Source organism: Chaetura pelagica, unplaced genomic scaffold, assembly GCF_000747805.2.
Source record: "Chaetura pelagica isolate M959 unplaced genomic scaffold, ChaPel_1.0 scaffold47, whole genome shotgun sequence".
NCBI classification, from domain to species: Eukaryota; Metazoa; Chordata; class Aves; order Apodiformes; family Apodidae; genus Chaetura; species Chaetura pelagica.
The window spans coordinates 2,933,025-2,952,203 of NW_009954140.1; the positions used below are offsets into that span (position 1 = coordinate 2,933,025).

General features: G+C 43.9%; 2 protein-coding genes across 2 annotated transcripts; one reads left to right on the forward strand and one right to left on the reverse strand.

The window, feature by feature from the left end:
- Positions 1 to 652: 652 nt before the first annotated feature.
- LOC104393290 (meteorin-like protein) lies at positions 653 to 4,156 on the forward strand. Its single transcript, XM_010002771.1, has 3 exons — positions 653 to 1,166; positions 1,714 to 1,773; positions 3,840 to 4,156. Exons 1-3 carry the CDS (start codon positions 653 to 655, stop codon positions 4,154 to 4,156), a joined length of 891 nt encoding a protein of 296 aa, XP_010001073.1.
- Positions 4,157 to 11,937: 7,781 nt separating this feature from the next.
- TRIM25 (tripartite motif containing 25) lies at positions 11,938 to 19,173 on the reverse strand (the record flags this gene model as incomplete). Its single annotated transcript, XM_010002772.1, has 9 exons — positions 11,938 to 12,467; positions 13,160 to 13,255; positions 13,621 to 13,644; positions 14,280 to 14,345; positions 14,690 to 14,773; positions 15,393 to 15,549; positions 15,985 to 16,218; positions 17,106 to 17,201; positions 18,976 to 19,173. Coding segments are annotated over 9 exons (1,485 nt in total), but the record flags the coding sequence as incomplete, so codon positions are not given.
- Positions 19,174 to 19,179: the final 6 nt, after the last annotated feature.

Sequence of the window (19,179 nt, forward strand, 5' to 3'; positions counted from 1 at the left end):
GGAGCTCCTGTCCCGTTATCCGGGGGGTTCTTTGGGCTCTGCCCCGCGGGGCATTGAGGGAGCAGCTGCTGGGGGTGGCAGCAGGGGGAAATACGTTGTAACTCTGACAGGAAAGTAACGAAATTTGATTTAAAAATTGCATCCCTTTCCTCTGCATTTTTTGTATTTATCTCTTTTCTCCTCATTTTGCTATTACGGGTTTGACTTTCGGAAGTGCCACACGCAGAGCTCACTTCTCTGGGTGCTGCGAAGCGGCAGCGGCGTGAGCGGGGGCTGGGGGCGGGGCCGGGCTGATTGGAAACGCTGTATCCACCCATTTTTATTGGAAACGCTAAAAATAGTTGTAGAAATCTAGGCTTTAAAACCTAGTTTTTCAGACAAAACACCAGCACGTACTGTGGAATCCTGCCTGGAGCCGGTAGTGCTCAGCCTCGCCTGCCCACGGAGAGCTGAGCATTGGCCGTTCCTGGCCCACAGAACGTGTTTGTTGCTGTTGAGCAGAGAGAAGCTGCTTTCTGTTGTTTTTCTGGATGCTGCAGGCGTCCGAGCACGGGTTTGCTGAGGCTCCTTTCCATGCACCTGGGTGCAGCAGCAGGTGAGAGCAATCCCCTCCCTTCCTTGTGGCGGGAAGCTCGTCTGGAGGGTCCTTAGGATGGGGTCACAGCTGGGGGCAGGAGCTGTGGCAGTGGCCGTCCTGCTGGGCTGTCCTCCCTGTGTTAGGGGCACCATTAGTGACTGGTGGTGTTGTCTTGGCAGCGGTTTGAGCTGGGAGCCCCGTTCCCGCGCAGTGGAGCAGGTCCACCTGCGCTGCACCGAGGGTTCCCTGGAATGGACGTACCCAGCGCGCGCCCTGCGCGTCGTTCTGGAGCCCAACCTCTCCAGTGCCCGGCACACCACTGTCTGCATCAAGCCCGCCAGCGACTTCCAGGGTGCCAGCATCTACGTGGAACGTGCTGGGCAGCTGCACCTGGTGGTAGGCGAGGCACAGGGGGCTCGACCCCGCCACGTGTCCTGCTTCAGCGCCCAGAGGCCGCAGCGAGTGGCCCTGTTCCTGCAGGCCAGCCCGCACAGGGACATCGGCCGCCGCACGGCCCGCTTCCGGTACGAGCTGCTCAGCAACCAGAGCACTGCTGGCCCCGACTTTAAAAAGATGACACTGGTCGAAGGTAAGAGCTGGGCTAGCCTTGGGGCTCCAGTGTCAGAGCAGACCCAGGGTGGTATCCAGTATCTGTGGACCTGGTCAGTGCCTCCCGAGGGATAGAAGCTGTTTCAGGCTGAGGGGTTTTTCGTTGCGATGTAGGCCCTTCTGCCAGCTCACTGACCATTTGGTGGGTGAGTTTTCAGTGTGTTTTCAAATTTCCACTGTTAGGGGCAAACTGTACACACAGGAGGGCACACAAGAAAAACCCCTGTCACTCCATTAGTAGCCATTTTGGTCCTGGACATATGCACAGTAACCATGGGTGTCCCAGGCTCTGGCAGCACCATCACTGACAACACCCAAGTGGGATGTTAGGAGCCTAAATACCATATTCAGAAGAGACCTAAATTCACCAGGAACCCAAGCCCTCAAAATGGTTGCTGGAAATTAGAATGATATTTTGAAAATGGGATTAGACATCTGAATTGATTGAAACTTCATTTACCTTTTTTTTCCCAACAATACCTAGTACAGTATTCCAAGTAACTCCCTGCTGTTGGGTTTTTTCCCAACTATGTGCCGGCCTTGTGACAACGTGGAACTTCTCATGGCCATTTGCAGCAGTGATTTTGGTAAGCTGACTAAAGGGGCACCCTGCTTTTAACTGTGCGTTGATTATTTGGATTTACTTGCTTCTTTTCTTAAAATAATGGCATGACTGCTCACTGAACCAAGAATGAAACTAACTGCGTGAAAAAGTATTTGAAGGGGGCAGAAAAAGAAAACCTAGAAGGGAGAAGCTTGCTTGCTTTCTGCTTTCATGGTCCTCCTTTTCTGTGGGCAGAAAGATTATGATCTAAAATTGAACTGAAATAATTCTCACAAGGGTGCTGCTGGCTCATACACTGCAAAGTCACATTCTTGTAGATGCACACACAGGTTATACATGCTTAGTGTGTTTATTTTTATTCCCTTCATCTGTCTGGGTTTTGCATATGAAAATTTGTGCCTCTTTGGGGATGTCCAATAGTTAAAGCTGTAGAGCTGCTTCTGCACATGGCCACAATTATATTGCTGTAAAGGTATCTACATAAATTAAGCTTAAAACTATGTTTACCCCTATTAAGTGTTTAAAAAACCCCACCAAATCACTGCCTTCCTGCTAGGGACAGTCATACATCAAGACTGTTGAACCCCAACATCAACGTGCTGATACAAAAACACAGCATAGATTATGCTTCCCTCAGAGTGCTCCTCAGCTGGTAATTTTTCTTCTTCTAAATTAACTGATCCAATCCAGCCCATTGTTTCTCCTTGATGAAGTTATCAGTTCCCATGCTGTTCTCCCTCTGCACTGCCTGAAAGAGCAGAGACTGACAGATGTGGCAGCCCAGGCACACAATGGAGGGCACTGACACTCCCAGCAGCAACAGACCAGAAGAGAACTAGCTGCTAATGAAAGTGTAAATGGCACTGGGAGTGAATAGGGGCTTTATAATTATTCTTAAGATTGAGGTCTTCAGTTATTAGGCCCTGAGCACTGCAGGAGCAACTTGGAGCACCATGAGCAAGTGCATTATAGCTTGTCAATAGACTTGAGTGCATCTGATTAAAAATGATTACACAGAGAGGGAGACAGAGAGTAGAGACATCTGTTACACAAAATTCTGGATTCCCTTGGAAATTGAATTAAATAAGAAAGTTCTTGGAAACCTCAGAAATAAGTTTTTTTCTGCCTCTTGGGTTGTTGAGTTCTCTGTACCTGAATGAAGGAGTTTTGTAGTGGAAGCAGAGTGATATTCCCCTTGCATTGATCACTTGTTCCCTTGGCTCAAATGATGGCAGTTTCTGAGCCTTCTCTGGATATGGGGTTGAAATTTAGGTAGTAGAAGAATAGTTGGTGTCTGTAAAAAAAGTTGGAGGTGATGAAAATGGGACAGATGGCTTCAGGTCAGCAAACACCTCTCAGATGGGATGTTTCATTCTCTGTATGGTTAATGCACAGGATGCTTTCAGACAGAAAGACTATGGCTTATTGTGCTTTCATTCCCAGAAAACAGCTAGGATCATTTTTGGAGAAGGGGATATATGTATGTTGTGTGATTTTAAAATAAGGCTTCAAATAACATCACTTAAAGATGTTTGCATGTTGTTCATGTTCTGCATGTTGTTCATCTTCTCTCAAAGTGTCTTTTGGTGGATGAATGACTTTTGAGGGGAAAAAAGTGCCAAACTTTTAAATGAAAACATTTCACATTTTTTCCAAACTAATCCTATTCTGATTCTTCTTGGATCAACCTCTGTTACTGCTGTCCAAGGAAAAGCTTCAGAGTCTTGTGGAGACAGGAAAGAAATAGTCTGTGGCAGTCATTGTCTTGCAACATAGGCTGAAAAAATGGGATCCCTGAGCTGACCTCTTCTCATGTACGTTTTTATCCAGCAAGTTCCATGCTTTTCCCTCAGATGGAGCTGGTTTGAGCAGCCATAAAGCATGATTCCAAGGACAGAGCACAGTCTGTGTAGGGATCCTCTGTGCCAAGGATGCAACGTAGGCTCAGAAATGTGTTCACCTGTAGGTAGCAGGTGTGCAAACTGCACAAAAAAATCTCTTCCTCCACTTACTTCCATCAGTGAGCCCCTAGTAGCTGAACTGCTTCCCTGCTGCTCCATAACCAACTCCTGTCTTCTTCACATCTAGTGGTGAAAGGATCTATCCGAAATGTTTCCCACGACTCAGAGAGCCACATGTCCCAGGTTGATGTCAGCGTCCAGAAACTCTACAGGCAGAAAAACAGAATTTTCCAGCAGGATGAAGCAAGTGGTGAATGGCGAGGCCCTATAGGAACCCTGCTGCAGTGCAAGGTGAAGAAGGGAGATGGAGATTTCCTTTTCACTGGAAATGAACATTTTGGTGAGGCTTGGTTGGGCTGTGCTCCTCGGTTCAAAGATTTCATGTTCATTTACCAGGCTGCCACAGAAAGAGGAGCCAACCCCTGTGAGTTTCAGCTCAACTGACAGGAGTGGCACTGGAGTTGAGAATTGAAAAATTTCAGCCCAGTTTTTGGATCTGTGAGCCTGAAGTAGAGTTAAAACCAAGGACTAAAGCTAACAATTTCACCAAAACTGGAAGCTGGAGAATTTGCTGAAGATAATGGCTCTGTGAGCCTTGTAAACTCTGACTTTTAATCCACATTTGCATTATTTGCATTATTTTCTCCTTCACATCATCTTTGCCTTGCAAATTAACTGAGTTTTGAAAAGGTTGTCTTTTTATGTGGTTAGAAAGCAGCTTGTGCTCAGTATTACAGAATTCTCTCTTAACATCTTTTGCTCTGTAGACTTACTGTGTGCTTTTTCTCTAGGTTTCTTTTCTTTCCTCCCCTATCTCTACTTGATATCCCTTCTGCATGGCTCTTTTTTTTTTTCTTTCTTTCTTTTTTCTTCTTTTTTTTTTTAACCAATGCTGACTGTATCCTATGCCATAGTTATTAAACTTTCAAGCAATTGGCAGGTTTGCCAGGTTTTTTACCTTCTGTATGTTAGCAGAGAGATGAACTAACCCTCTGGGGCAAAACCACAGCTGAAGTAATTCTGCAGTGCTCTGTTGATTTCTGCACATTTGACAGCCACTGATTTTGCTTCCCATGCTGACACATGGGGAGGGGGCCACTGGACTTCAGCCAACACAAACACTAACATTGCATCAGGAAATGCATGGAGATAATTAGGAGTTTTGGTTGTAGCATTGTCTGCCTGAGGATGTAATCTTTGGCGTTCCTAGTCCTGGGGCCACAGCTCTGGCTGTTTTTCAGTGCACAGCAGGAAAGAGCCCAGAGGTAGGAGGCAGTTACACTTACAGATACATTGGGGTAAAAGTAAAGGTCAAAAGGTTAAAATTTCAAAAAGGTTAAAACTTCAAAAGGTCTGAGGTCAAAATGTATAAAGGTCATAAGCCAAAGGCAGACAGGTCAGAGGTCAAAAGGTGAAGAGGCCAAAATAAAAAAGCTTAATTTGTATATGTCAAACTTGTGTAGGTGTTTACCTTTTAGAGAGGCCATTGCTTATAGTATTGGTGTCATAATATTTGCTTAAGTAGAGCATACTCTTTTTTACCTATGACAGACTTTTTGACCTCTGACCTTCTGACTGTTGACCTCTAACCTATGACCTTTAAACCTTTTGATCCTGTGATCTTTTGACTTTTTTTCTGAAGATTAGAGAAAAAAAAAAAAAAGGCAGCCACAAAACAAGTTAAGAAAATTAACTTTTCCACTTAAAGTTTTCCAAGTGAGTTAGGCTGATGAAGGTTTTGGGGAATCAACTCTCTGAAGAGTTTCCAGAGAGTCAGACTATGGTATTGCTTGATCAGTGTGGCAGGTAGAACAAAAACTAGGAAAAAAAAATAAAAAAATTCCCCATCTTCACTAACTACTTGTCCCATGATGTCCTTGGTCCTCAGAGGTCAATTGGATCTGCCAGAGTTTGGCCACAGTTTCAAAGGACAGACAGACAAATAAATGCTTTGAGCCTGTGTAGATGTGACTGTGACTACAACCTGGGTCCTGAGCAGGTGCTGATCCCCAGAGAGGCCCAGATACTCATTACTCATACAAGGCCTATTTTCTTACCTGCCAATGTAATTTCCTCTTGATCTAGCTTTGTGACCACGTTTTCACAGCAAAAGGAACAACAGACTTGAACTCCAAATAATATTATCTAGGAATATATGTGAAAATGTCTGTCAGCATGTTTCCTAATATTTGTTTCTCTTCCTAAGATAAAATGGCCTTTGTTAGGGTTTAACAGACTGTCTCTCTATACCCAGTTCTCCAACTCCCTCCCATCTCCTTCCCCCATCTCTCCCAGTTGAGCGGCTGCTACTTCTCAAATCATCAATGTCAGTTAAAAACGTGTCACAGGGTGGTCATTGTAAGGCTCCTATTCAAAGTTCATGTCATTTAGACTTTCATTGGCAGCTATTTTGTGCCATTAAAAAGTTCAAGACAGCAATTTGTAAATCTTGCTCAGCCAAGTAGAACTGTGAAAAATAAAAGCATTTATTTCAGAAGTCAATTAACTGTGGTGTCAGAGTGCACCTCATTCAGTTTTTTTCCAGGCCTTGTCACAGGCTCACATCTGTCACCCCCTTGTTTCCCAGGCTGCTATCAGATGCTGTTACATTGAAAATAATGGGTTCATTCACAACATTTATTGGACTTTGTGTGGTAGACACATTTGTATATCATTTTATGGTGTAACAATTCCATTTACATAAAATATAGGCAATTTTGTGAGTCCAGCCAAAGCACTGAGGGAGGGTGGGAGGAGCCACTATTACAATAATAAAAGCTAATTGAAAAGAGGCAGATAATTTAGGTGAAAATACCATCGTGAGCAATTCTTGACCCTAAATTACTTGAACAGAACTTTAAGGAGACGAGTTAGTTGTATGTTGTCTGTGTTTGTATTAAATTTCTTGATGTTTTTCAACGTAATAAAATAACTTGTATTTTTTGTAGCATCTACATTCCATTTTAAAGTCAAGTAGTTCTTGGTGGACAAAGAAAGTGTTTTTTTGCTTTAGGGTTAGGTTTTTCCTTCATTTTAGAGGAAGTATCTGTCTGTAAAAATACTGTGCTTTAGAAGCCAGGTCCTGCAAATCATACTTTTATTCTCCTGACTACAACAAGGTAATACACGTATGTGGTTCCACTGATACACAGCTGAAAACAAAGCTTTAGATCAAACTATCAGCAACACTTTTCAATTAATTGTAAGTTTCTCTTTGGAGTCAGCAATATCTTTCTGGCAAAAGTAATCTCCGAGGATTCCAGTCAAGCATTCACTTTGCATGAAACTGATACTTGAGCAATTTGGCTGGCCTTGATCTTGGCACTGTGGGAGGGAAGGAATTACAGCTTTGCAGTAACTTCTCAGGCTCCCAGGGAAGGGGGCTGTGGGTCTGTCGCCGGGGGTAAGGATGGGCCTGGCAGTGCATCTGGAGCCCCTCTGCTCCCTGCTGGCCCCCAGCTCAGTTCAAGTCCTTGTGTATGGGCAACAGCAGGAGTATGCTAGCTAGTGAGACAGTATTTCCCTAAAGATGGAGCCACGGGCTTCTCAGACATGACTAGGATTACATCCCAAGACAAAATTATGAATATACTAAGCAAGACTGTATTAATTACAGGAGTGTGAATGGCATATCCCTACATTATCACTGAAACCAAAACTAATCCCTTTGAAATGAAGAAAAGCATTTAGAAAAACTAAATATTTTTACTCTCCATTACTATTTTGGAAGCCTTGCTAGATTTCAACAGAATGGATTAAGAGCATTAGAAAGGAAGAGAAGATGGACTCTGTCAAGGATAGAAAATGGGAAAAATAGTGTTCCTCTTCCTATGCTGCAAACAACTCTAGGTGCAGAATGAGCTCCTAGTAGAGGGGTCAAAGCCTGGGCTCTCTCACTGACAGGAGGTATTAGGTACTTGAGTCAGCAGCAAAGCTCAGCATAAACCTCCCATTTGAGGTTTATTTTGGCATGCAGCTCCTGTGCCTTCCTGCTGGAACCCTCAGGGTGAGTGAAAGCCATGGCTTTGCCATTTCACACTGTGTCAGAAGACTTATCCCAATTTTTAATCCAAACAGGGTTCTTATCCTTTCGTTTGAGACAAAAGTTGCGCTTACATTTCGGCAAAAAAAAAAGAATTGGAAAAATATGCAATAATGGCTTCATCACTTTAATGAAGCCATTGAATCTGAAGAGTGCATGGCCTGATCTTATATTCCTTTTCAACTACTTTACTGCTTTTCCACTGATTCAAATTTTTCATCTTATCCCAACAGAAACACTAGCTGCTTTGCCCCACTGCAACTCATGTCTGTATCTAAACATCCTCAGTCTTGACGATGGAAGAAATTGAAACAATATAAACAGCAGTAGTGCTACTGCTTTTAGCACAGCAGAACTTTTTTTTTTATCAGTATCTGATACTTGCATACTACTCTTGGTTAAGATTTTCTGTCTTGATTTAAAAGACACATCTTAAAACTACTGTGAAAACTCAGTGGGTAGGGGGCTTCAAGCAGAAGCTGGTATCTCAACTTTTGGAGGTGTGGTTTTCATATTATAATTCGCAAAATTAACTCCAGGGACACTGTTTTGGCTGACCTAAACAGTTCTACATGGTTCCTGAGGCTGATTGCCCAACTTAAGTCAAAGTTCTGTTTCTAGTGTCTAGTTGTTCCCTTATCTTGTTTAGCCTTAAATTAATTACTCTTGAGCAATCAAGCAACAAACCATCAATTACTTATTGAAACCTATCTCATTTCGACTAAATCCTTTTAAGATTTCTACATCCATTTCACCGAGTAACATTAGGAATCACTCCCCAGTGCTGCTTCCAGGTGTAGCTTGAGCTGGCAGGTGCTGGAAATCACCTAAATCTTTTTTAAGCAATCCCTTTGCCCACAGAGTCATTCATCTTCCTCCAACTGATGACCGTGGTTCTGCTCACCCAATAAAGGTCTCCAGTTTTGTTTGGTGGAAAGGATGTTCCCCTCATCCTTGGCTAGGATGCAGTGTTACTGGGAAAGGCTGTGTAGCTCAGGTGAAGGAGCTACAGGAGTTCAGGACAACATTTGACAGCCCAGAGGATACCACCCACAGCCTCTTCAGCTCTCCTTTCCTTTCCTCCCCAGTTCTTGTGTAACCTCAGTGAATTATGCAGTAAAAGACCTGTTATTTGTCCACTATAGCATCATTATTTCTGCCTTCCTTACTGCTTGCTTTATCTTTCAGCACAGAACAAAACATTGAGAGTTAGGAATTACCACAAGTATGTATTGATTTCCAAGTATCGCAATTAATTCATTTTGCAGCTGAAAAGATCAAGTCAGCTTCTACGAGTTACACACAGCCATAAAACAGATGGCATAAAAACTGTGTCTACTGCCCTGACAAGGATGTTTAGCTATATGAGATAACATACAGTATACATACTGAAGTACACAGCTGATATATCAGTATAATAATAATAATAATATAATAATTTTTCTAACTGCAGTATTTTGCTGATATGTTTCGTTAAAGATTAAATTTAAACAGATTAATATATTTTCAGTAAATATTTCTCCATCTACTCTTGCTTGTATATTAATATGCAAATAATTCCACATCCTCATGGCTTTGCTAACATCAGAATTAGTTCTTTTTCTAGACTGGATAAGTGGATTCTTTATAGTATTAAAAAGAGAAGTATAATTAAAGCATATGCTTGTATCTATATTTTGTTTAAAACCAGTACAGCACTGATAGTTACTGGCACAGTAAAAACACTTCAGTTATATTGAAGAGGCTTTTGAACTATCATTTATCACACTGTAATTAGTATTTTTTCTAATGTTGTATCACCCCCAAATGTTTTGATATATCCAAGATATCTGAAGTTAACCAAAATAACAGTTTTCAGAAGTACAGTAATTCAGTTACGCATTTCTCATTTCATTCCAAATTAACAGAAACTCATTCTATCATTTCTAATCATTCATAGCACAAAAGGAAACAAAAATCAGGAATACAGCACAGGCTTGTTTCTCTGCCTGTGGTAATCCAGAACACCTTAGTGCTATGTACTATTGGTCATACACCAGTGTCACATGTAAAGACTCCAACCTTGTCCACCATGCCAGAATAAAAGCTCTTCTTTTCTTTGCTTGAGCATCACTCCAGACTATGGCTAAAGAAGCTCATAGACTTAGAGGTTAATACCCCCTTCAAAGTCAAGAAGCAAGCAATAGGAAATGTGGACCTTCTTCACTGCACAAACCCCCAAAGCACTTTTTTCCCCTACAAACAAGGGGACTAAGTGGATCTGCAGCCCTGTCTGACAGCCAAGCAGCTACAGGGACAGAGTTTCTCAGAAGAAACTGCCCTTGTCCCTCACTGCTGAAAAACTGGGAAAACAGGTTTGCGTCAATGGTTGGCTCCCAGCAGGATGCATCTTCCTTACACACCTTTTGAAGTGTTCTGCTTAGTTTGGTAGTTTTAGTGCTGACTGTGCTTTGGAAAGCTAAGACCTTTGAGATAGTACAGCTACTCCAAAGACAACTGTGACACTTTTAGGTCCACCATCAATTCCATATCCTATTCTGGCCAAAGAAATGGAAGCCTCTTATCAGAGGCTTATGCTATCCTTGACAAAATACTAAAAGTTTACAAACTAAGTAAAATTAGAGACACTAAGCTTGAATTTCTGCAAGTCTCTCTATAAAGCACTTGGACTAATCTGAAATCTATTCACAGAGATTCCTTTAATCCTTCTAAAAATTCCCTTCCAAACTGCCAGTAGTGGCTTTGTGGTTTATTTCACCAAGTCCCATAAGGGGAAATCTTACAGATCAAAGTCCAGGAAGTCCCTCGTGTGAGCTTCCCTGTTCTTCACCGGCTCCTACAAGAACTGAGAGCTAGCAGGGCAAGTCCAGAGGCATCAACAAGATACAGGCCCAATAACTCTGAGATCCCAATACCTTGACTGCCTACTGGTGGTTTTAAAGTTGCAAGTAAAAAATGTGGAAGTGCATTTCTTTCTCTATGTGGCAAAGACTTCTGAAGACATACCACAAACCAAAGGAAAGAACACCAAGAGAATTAAAAATCCATTTCAGTGGGAATGGAAGTATATTCTCCTTTGTGCTTGTTCCCTGTATGTTTCAAAAGACTCACCTGTCTGCCCACAGGCTTCACAGAGAGGACGCAGCATTTTCTATGTACTGTGCAGACTATCTTAAGACTCCTCAAATCAGAGTTCAAGATGTAAGAAATACAGTTTCTACCACCTGAACAACTTAAGATATACCAGCAGAGAATACCCCACCTCACAAAGAGAAAAAGCTTTGTGACAAGAGACCCTGCTTTCAGTGAACAGCACACTTATGCTCCTTATGCAAGCCAAAAATGCACTACCTGAACCTCCCAGCACTCAAAAAAGCCACTGAAGAACCTTCAGTGTGAGGATGTGAAGCATGTTCTGGGTCAGAGCATGAGACAGAATGCTTCATCCCACACTGTATTACAGGGTACACACTACTGGTCTGCAGGATACCTTCCTGAAGACTCGGGTGTATTTCCAGTCTCCAAGTCAATGTCATTTATTTCATGGTGATTCTGACACCATTTCTTATCCCTCAACTCTAAAAGTTTCTGCATTTCCATTCTGATGAGATTTGTCACTCTGGCTTTTATAACCTCGCATTGCAAGACCTGAACTTTCATTCTGTACCACCTCATGGACTCATACACTGACAACAAGTGTATAGCAGATCCTGGCTATGGACAACAGTCTCTGCATATAGAAAAAGGCAACACAGAGACCTACCTCAAAGCCTGGAACCTGAATGTCTCAAGAAATTCCTTCTGTTTCTTTCTCAAAAGGGTTCTTGCTACCTGTGAAACACACTTAGACCTGAAATTAATTCTGGAGATCCTCTACAGGAAATGACAGAAGCCTAATGAAGACATTTAACAATGGTTTGTCTCACATCTTTGCTTTTAGAAGGACAATCAAGATCTGTGCAAAACCTTTCAACGCAGTTTTTACTATCATCATCATTTTACTAAATCACTGTCTAAAGTCTGTAGCAATTTAGAGCAAAGAATCAGCAGATTTCCCAAAATGCTTAAAAGAACTAGTAATTTTTGTCTCAATCAATCTTTGAGGCTTCTTAGACTAAGACACACAAAGAGTTACTGCTACTGATCATCTGCATTTAAGTACTTAGGTGCACTAAATATCACCCTATTTCATTTGGCAGAGAGAGAGAACCGTACCACTGGAAAATAACCAGAAGGCAGGGTACAGGGCCTCAGTAAACTGGGTTTTGAACTTATAGATCAAGTTATGCTTCTCCCCAACAGCCATGAAAATCACAAACCCTCCCTCGCAGTGCAGCAGCACACCTATCTTGGTAGCCTTAGTGTTGGGTAAGCACTTTTCAACATCGTTATGCCAGGCTGATATTTTGGAATTAAACCACTCGATACACCAGGAGCTGCTGTTCCTGCCCAGGCGGCTCTCGGGCCCGCGCCGGTCCATGCTGCCATAGCAGATCCCAATGCCACAGAAGTTGTTCTGCTGCAGTTCCACTTCCCAGTAGTGGATGCCTCTCTTGAAACACTGGAACCCCAGTACCTGGGGACAATCGGTGAAGCGTTGAGGGTGGTGGTTGTAATTCATGGGGGTGTCTGAGACAGACATCCTGGTGTATCTCTCAGACAGAACCACTTTATTATGAGCTGTGTTGAAATCCAGTGTGATGTGAGCAGCATCTGCAATGACATGAACTGTTTGAAGGTACTGAAGAGCAGAGCACTCTCATTAATACCACCCTGTCTAGGCACTTGTTCCTATGCAAGTTCATCTCCCTGCTCTGCTTTTCTCCACAGGGCAGGCAGTTCTTAGGGCCATGGTAATAGCTTCTGGGCTCAGCTCCAGCTCTGTGTTACACAGCTGGCAAATGGAGGGCAAGTTCCTTTCCTTTCTGCATCCCCATAGGATTCCTTAACCACCCAAACATAGACTAGCAAAAGAAGGGAATTACTGATCTGGCAGTGAAACATCTACCATATTGTATACCATCTGGTACAGCATCTTAAGCAAGACATCATGGGCTCACATAAAAGCCTGCATTTGATCTCAAAGAAAAATCTAGTGCATGACATTGTATTTCTAGGCTACCCTAATGCAGTCATTCTGGGGGAAAACAAAGCCATTGCTGAAAAAAGGTCATTTACTTCTGTAAAGATACATCAATACCAAAGATCAAGTTTGATTCATCAGTTCAATCAGTTTGATTCATCTGGCAAAGGAACCACTTAGAAACCTCCTGCCCGCTTTTCCTTCAAATATATTCTTCATTTGTATCAACCAGTTGACAGCCTACTAAGCTAACTAAACCCCCTCAAAAGTACTTTGGACAGATAGTGCAGAAAGTTCACATTTGAGTAACATAGTGTCTTACGCTGCAAAAGCTCCTCTCTGGGTTTCTTCAGAAAGCTTTCAATAAGCTCTTTAGCTGCAGCAACAGTTGTACTATTTGGTGTTGCTACGGTCGGTGCTGTGTCAACAGAAAAAAAAAGTAAGAATAGTTTGATCAGTTGGGAAGAAACAGTGCATTAACACACCATCACCAACCTCCTCAGGCTGGGGTGGACCTTTAGAGGTTAACTGGTTTAACCTCCTGCCCCACACAGGGTTAACTTCACTATTAGCTCAGGTTGCTATACACTGTCTTGTCAAGTTTTGAAAATCCCGTTACTTCTGGGCAACCTCCTTCATTGCTAGATTGTTCTCACAGTGACTAGTAAGAGCCTCCTCAGAGCAAGAGTTGAACTTTTGCTTATTACACCAACACTAGGGACCATCTACTTACCATTTAAGAGCAGTCAATGAAAATTAAATATGCAGAAAGTTTGGACTCACCAACTTTAGCAGGTTTATTTTTCTCTGAAGAAAGAAAGAAACAAAAAAGTTAACGGTGAGTTCTGCTGAAACTGAAAAGCCCCTAATGGACTGTGCCACCTCTAACACCATCATCACGGCTCTTCTGAAGCTGCAGCAGTAGATAAAGCTGACAGTCCAGCACATTGAAGACACATAGAAATACACCCATACTGAAAAGCTACACATGAAGCATAACATTTTTTTCCTATTTCACAGGGTCATAAGCTTGAAGGGAGCTTCATCCCTACTCCAAGATGCAGTATGTTAGGGCAAGTGGTAATAACCCTGTTCCCATGAGGCAGCAACAGGAGCTAGAAGTTCATTCAACTCCAGCAATCCACAACAGACCCCACTGAGTGCTCCACACCAGGAATAGTGAATGGAAAGGGCCATGTGTCAAGATCTCAGTAGAAATAACACAAGCAATTTCTTAACACGTGGAATTATTTCAGAAAGAAAATGTCTTAAGATCTTCCAAGCAGGCTGGACTGCCCCATTAATATTGGTATCTGGACAAAACACTGAAGGACCCTAGTGTAACCTGCCACAAAGACTGTCTCCATCACCCCAGCCTTAGACTGTAGGCAAGGCATTGCCAGCAAAATGTTTAAGTAAGGCTGCTGTTAATCATCACTTACTGGTATTTTCCCCCTCCTGCGAAGTGGCTTGAGCTTGGGGAGCAGTTTTCTCTTTCTTGGTGTTCTCTTGTGAGGGGAGAAAAGAAAAAAAACAGAATGTGAACAGCTCATAATCCATCAAACAATTCACCAGATGTTTAGTACGAATGAAAAAAGCTGCAAGAAGCAGAGGGTGGGGAGGCTCAGCTTTGCTTTCCAAGGCTGGTGCACCATCATAGCCCTGACGTTTGCTGTTTTACAGCTCACAAGGTGTCCACCACCAAACAGCCCCCAATACCCTCCCCTTTCCATGCTAAAGGGCTCACTACAGATCATCACTGCATCACGACTAGAGCAAACAGCTCTTGGGTAACTGCTTGAATTCTTACTTAATGGTAAGTTAGGAGAGGATTATGTTCTTTAGTACTTACGTGGTCCCGGACCCTTTTTCTCAACAACTGTTCTGCTTGGAGAAGCCACACGAGTGGGCCTAGTTTTTCCAGGTATTAGTTTTACTGCAATGGGAATATTTTACATTATGGTTTGAGTTGCCAGGAACAGTAATGCATGACCAAGGACATTTTTCAATCTTATTTTTCAGTTACGTGAACAGAATGTAAGTGCTACTCAGCAGAGATAGAGACTGCAGAGAAGATAACCACACCCCAGTCCTAAAGATATTTTTGCTTAACCTGGTAAGCAAGGCTTTGTTCTGTAACACTTATATGATCAGCACCTCTCCAGTTGGGTGATCACAGTCCTGTCACTCTAAAGCATTTTATGTCATCCCTCAAATCCACATCCTAACTGCATCAAACCCTGCTACGTAATACAAATATAAATTACTGTAAGGAATAAAGGCCAGATGGGCATAGTATCATGGTACTTATCAGCTTATCCAAGTATAGATAATATGCTAAGGAGGCACTGGCACATTTTATTCTGCTAGTTTAGCCCAGACTTTAGCATTTTTGTGTGGAAACAGAGGACTGCAAATTTGGAAGACAATTTATATTAACCACCTGTATTTTCTGCACTTTTTTTTTAAAATTATATTTCAATTAAAGGGGGAAAAGCCCTCATTTGAACTCAGACCCAAGGCAGAAAATGCTAGTCCTGCCATTGATACAGTACCTTCTGCTAGTTTCTCCCTCGACTGAGTCACTGAACATTTCACAATGTCTTTAAGATTAATGGCAGACTGATAAGTGGAATGTATCAAGTTTTGGTCCATTTCAATTGCTGGAACAAAAGCATCTTTTGTTGATGTTCGTTGCAGTGCTGCTGCTCTCTGAAATGACAAATGGAAGATCTCATGCTGACAAGCTTGTGTAGCAGACACAGAAAAATACAACCAAGACACTTTAAATGGGGTGGGTGTTGTGCATTCCTCTCAAATTCAAAGGAGCAAAGGTTACAGTCAGACAAGACCCACAGCAAAATTTCAGCAGCTGACCATGTGCATTGATTCTCAACTGGTATCTGAAGCAGTAAGGAAGATCTACTAGGTGGTGTCACAGCACAGAGCTGCAACACCTCTAGGAGATGAGTTCTCTTATATTGATACTTGTTTACTTATCACTACATCCTTCTGTAGCACGTTCTTGCACACTGCATTACCAGTTAGCCCCACGTGTCTGGGGAGCAGGACTACCACAGCAGGTTTTTGTGATTCTGCATTCTAGAAGCACAAAAGAATTAGATTTGCATTTAAAGGATACACTACCTTCAAAAACAGAACGTCATCAGCTTCAGTCAGTGCCATCTCAGTCTGATCTTTGAGAGACTGAATTTCATTCTTCTTACTTGCCAGAATACCATAAATATAATCAAACTTATTGCAAACTCTTTTTTCTGCATCCGCAATTACTTTTAAGGCCTGAATTTCTCTTTCTTCAACTAAAGCTTTAATTTCTGAAAACTCATTTCTGATCAAATCTTTCTTCCTGGAAACTGTGTCCTGGAGCAAACAAAAACAGACAGATGCTGGTTTCAAAAGAACAGTTTGTGAACAAAGTACTGCTTACTGCTACTACAAGAAAAAAACAAGCCTTTGAGGGACATAGGCTTCAATTACTTTAAACAGGCAATAGAAAAGCTACATATTTCTCTGTAGTTTGGAAAGAAAACTCATTTTCTCCCAAGGAATTAGGGCAGTTCTTGGCTCCAGACCCTGCTGTGGGGGCTGTCAAGCTCCCAGGGCTTTGCTGCCATGAGGTCCAACACCACACACCCACTCAATGGCTGTACCTGTTTCTACCTCCAAGATGTGGCATCTCTGGTTAATATAAAATTATTCCTGATCTTTCCAGAGATGATCCAGGGGAGCACAGAAGTGCTAAGCCAGCAGCTTTCAATTTCTTGGTCTCTACCACTTGATTCAGAAAGGATGGTACAAGTGAGAGGTACCCGATCCGGCTGTCAGGACAAACAGCAATCCTGATCATCAGCCAAGAGCAAAGATTAGTTGTGGTGGTTTATGGGGAACAGACATCCCAACTTTCTGCAGTGGTGCAGCCATTACAGCTTGCTGATCCTTTAGCTTGGCCTGCACAGACATACACTTTATGCTGCAATAGGAAAAGGATGGGTTGGAGCCCTGTTAGGGTCAGTGTGTCAGCGTGTGCGGGTTAAAGCCCTTGTGCAGCAGCTGGGTTACTCCCATCTCCCACAGAGCTGCCTGGCTCTGCCAAAATGCCCCTTTTCTGTTCCTTCCCAATAATGTCTTATCCTGCCAATACAATCTCAATACTTCAGCTGTTACCACATGAGTACAAGCATCAACACCATGCAGCGGCCAGAGGATGCCAAGCAACCTGACAGCATTTTGAACAGCTACCCACTTACAGCAGCTTGGCCTTGGTTTGTTTTCAAGGTGTCCATGGCTTGAGCAGCTCTCTCACCCTGCTTGTGCAGCTCTGCCAGTTTCTTCTTCAGCGCCGCCTGCAAAGGAAGAGATCAGAAAGCTTTTCAGAGAAGCAGGTGCCATGTCTGTCTCTGCCAGGCCATGTATGCCACAGTAAGAACCATATTTATAGGAAGTTTTAAATATCCCCAGTAAGCGTTTAATAGTATTGATTTTAAAACCTACTGCTCCTTAAGCCTTACAGGATGTGAAAGTCCTTGTTTGTGGAGCCAGGACCCTCCCTGCAGCTCCACCCCTCCCGACACCAAGATGCTTGCTGCTGACTCACTTTTGATACAAACTAAGTCCTTTGGTGAGCACAGGTGTTCCCAGTGCTAACCGACTTTATGTTCACTCTCAGGTTGGACTTTGGGGACCAGCTTAACATTACTCTACCCCCTCTCATTTCAATTGAGAATGTTATTGCTCAGATTTGACTTGTTAATGCCTTTAGTTCAAGATGCTGCCAAGATAATAAATAAGGGAGGACTTTGTAAGGTAAGCAGCCTACATACCCAATGAACACATGAAACTTTGGCTACCTACACTTTTCAAGTGTGATTTACTCCGGTACCCTCTGATTACCAGCTGTGCTGCAAGACACAAAGGCTGGATTTCCTTCCCTTCTTCTCCGTGGAGAAACCTCCTCCTGGCTCTTCCCTACATGCTGCAGCTCTCGGGGGTGCACTGAGCAACTGGGGGCTGGGCAGACCCCCCAGAGGCAGGAGGCCTTGCTGCCCAGCCCAGCCCAAGAGAGGAGCTGGCAATCATGACAGCACCTTCCCAGGCCTTGCCAACACCATCTTGGAGAGACAAACACCAGGAACGACTCTGAAGACACGCTCCAAGTGCACGTTGGAGGGAAGATAACATTTTGCCGAGGCCAGGCATGAGATTTACAGTCCAAGCCTTGCTCCAGCCTTCTCCTGGCACTCCACCAGCCCATGAGCTCAACACCCAGGGACCCACCATGCCCTGGGGGAGCGAAGGGGAGCTCTGGGGTGTCCCGTGGAGGGTGCCCCAACCCTGAGCAAAGCTGACGACCCCCACCGGCCGGCACAGGTGTTCCCAGTGCTAACCGACTTTATGTTCACTCTCAGGTTGGACTTTGGGGACCAGCTTAACATTACTCTACCCCCTCTCATTTCAATTGAGAATGTTATTGCTCAGATTTGACTTGTTAATGCCTTTAGTTCAAGATGCTGCCAAGATAATAAATAAGGGAGGACTTTGTAAGGTAAGCAGCCTACATACCCAATGAACACATGAAACTTTGGCTACCTACACTTTTCAAGTGTGATTTACTCCGGTACCCTCTGATTACCAGCTGTGCTGCAAGACACAAAGGCTGGATTTCCTTCCCTTCTTCTCCGTGGAGAAACCTCCTCCTGGCTCTTCCCTACATGCTGCAGCTCTCGGGGGTGCACTGAGCAACTGGGGGCTGGGCAGACCCCCCAGAGGCAGGAGGCCTTGCTGCCCAGCCCAGCCCAAGAGAGGAGCTGGCAATCCGCCTCATGACAGCACCTTCCCAGGCCCTGCCAACACCATCTTGGAGAGACAAACACCAGGAACGACTCTGAAGACACGCTCCAAGTGCACGTTGGAGGGAAGATAACATTTTGCCGAGGCCAGGCATGAGATTTACAGTCCAAGCCTTGCTCCAGCCTTCTCCTGGCACTCCACCAGCCCATGAGCTCAACACCCAGGGACCCACCATGCCCTGGGGGAGCGAAGGGGAGCTCTGGGGTGTCCCGTGGAGGGTGCCCCAACCCTGAGCAAAGCTGACAACCCCCACCGGCCGCAGCCACTCACCTCGGCGTTGGCTCTGGCCTGCTGCAGGGGGCTGGTGTGGCACAGCTTGTGCCCCAGGAGGCAGAGGGAGCAGATGCAGACGCCGTGCTGGGTGCAATAGAACTCGAAGAGCTTGCTGTGCTGCGAGCACTTGCGCTGCTGCAGGTCGCGCAGGGGCGGGCAGAGCTGGTGGTGGCGGAAGGCCGGGCTGTCCTGGTGCGGCCG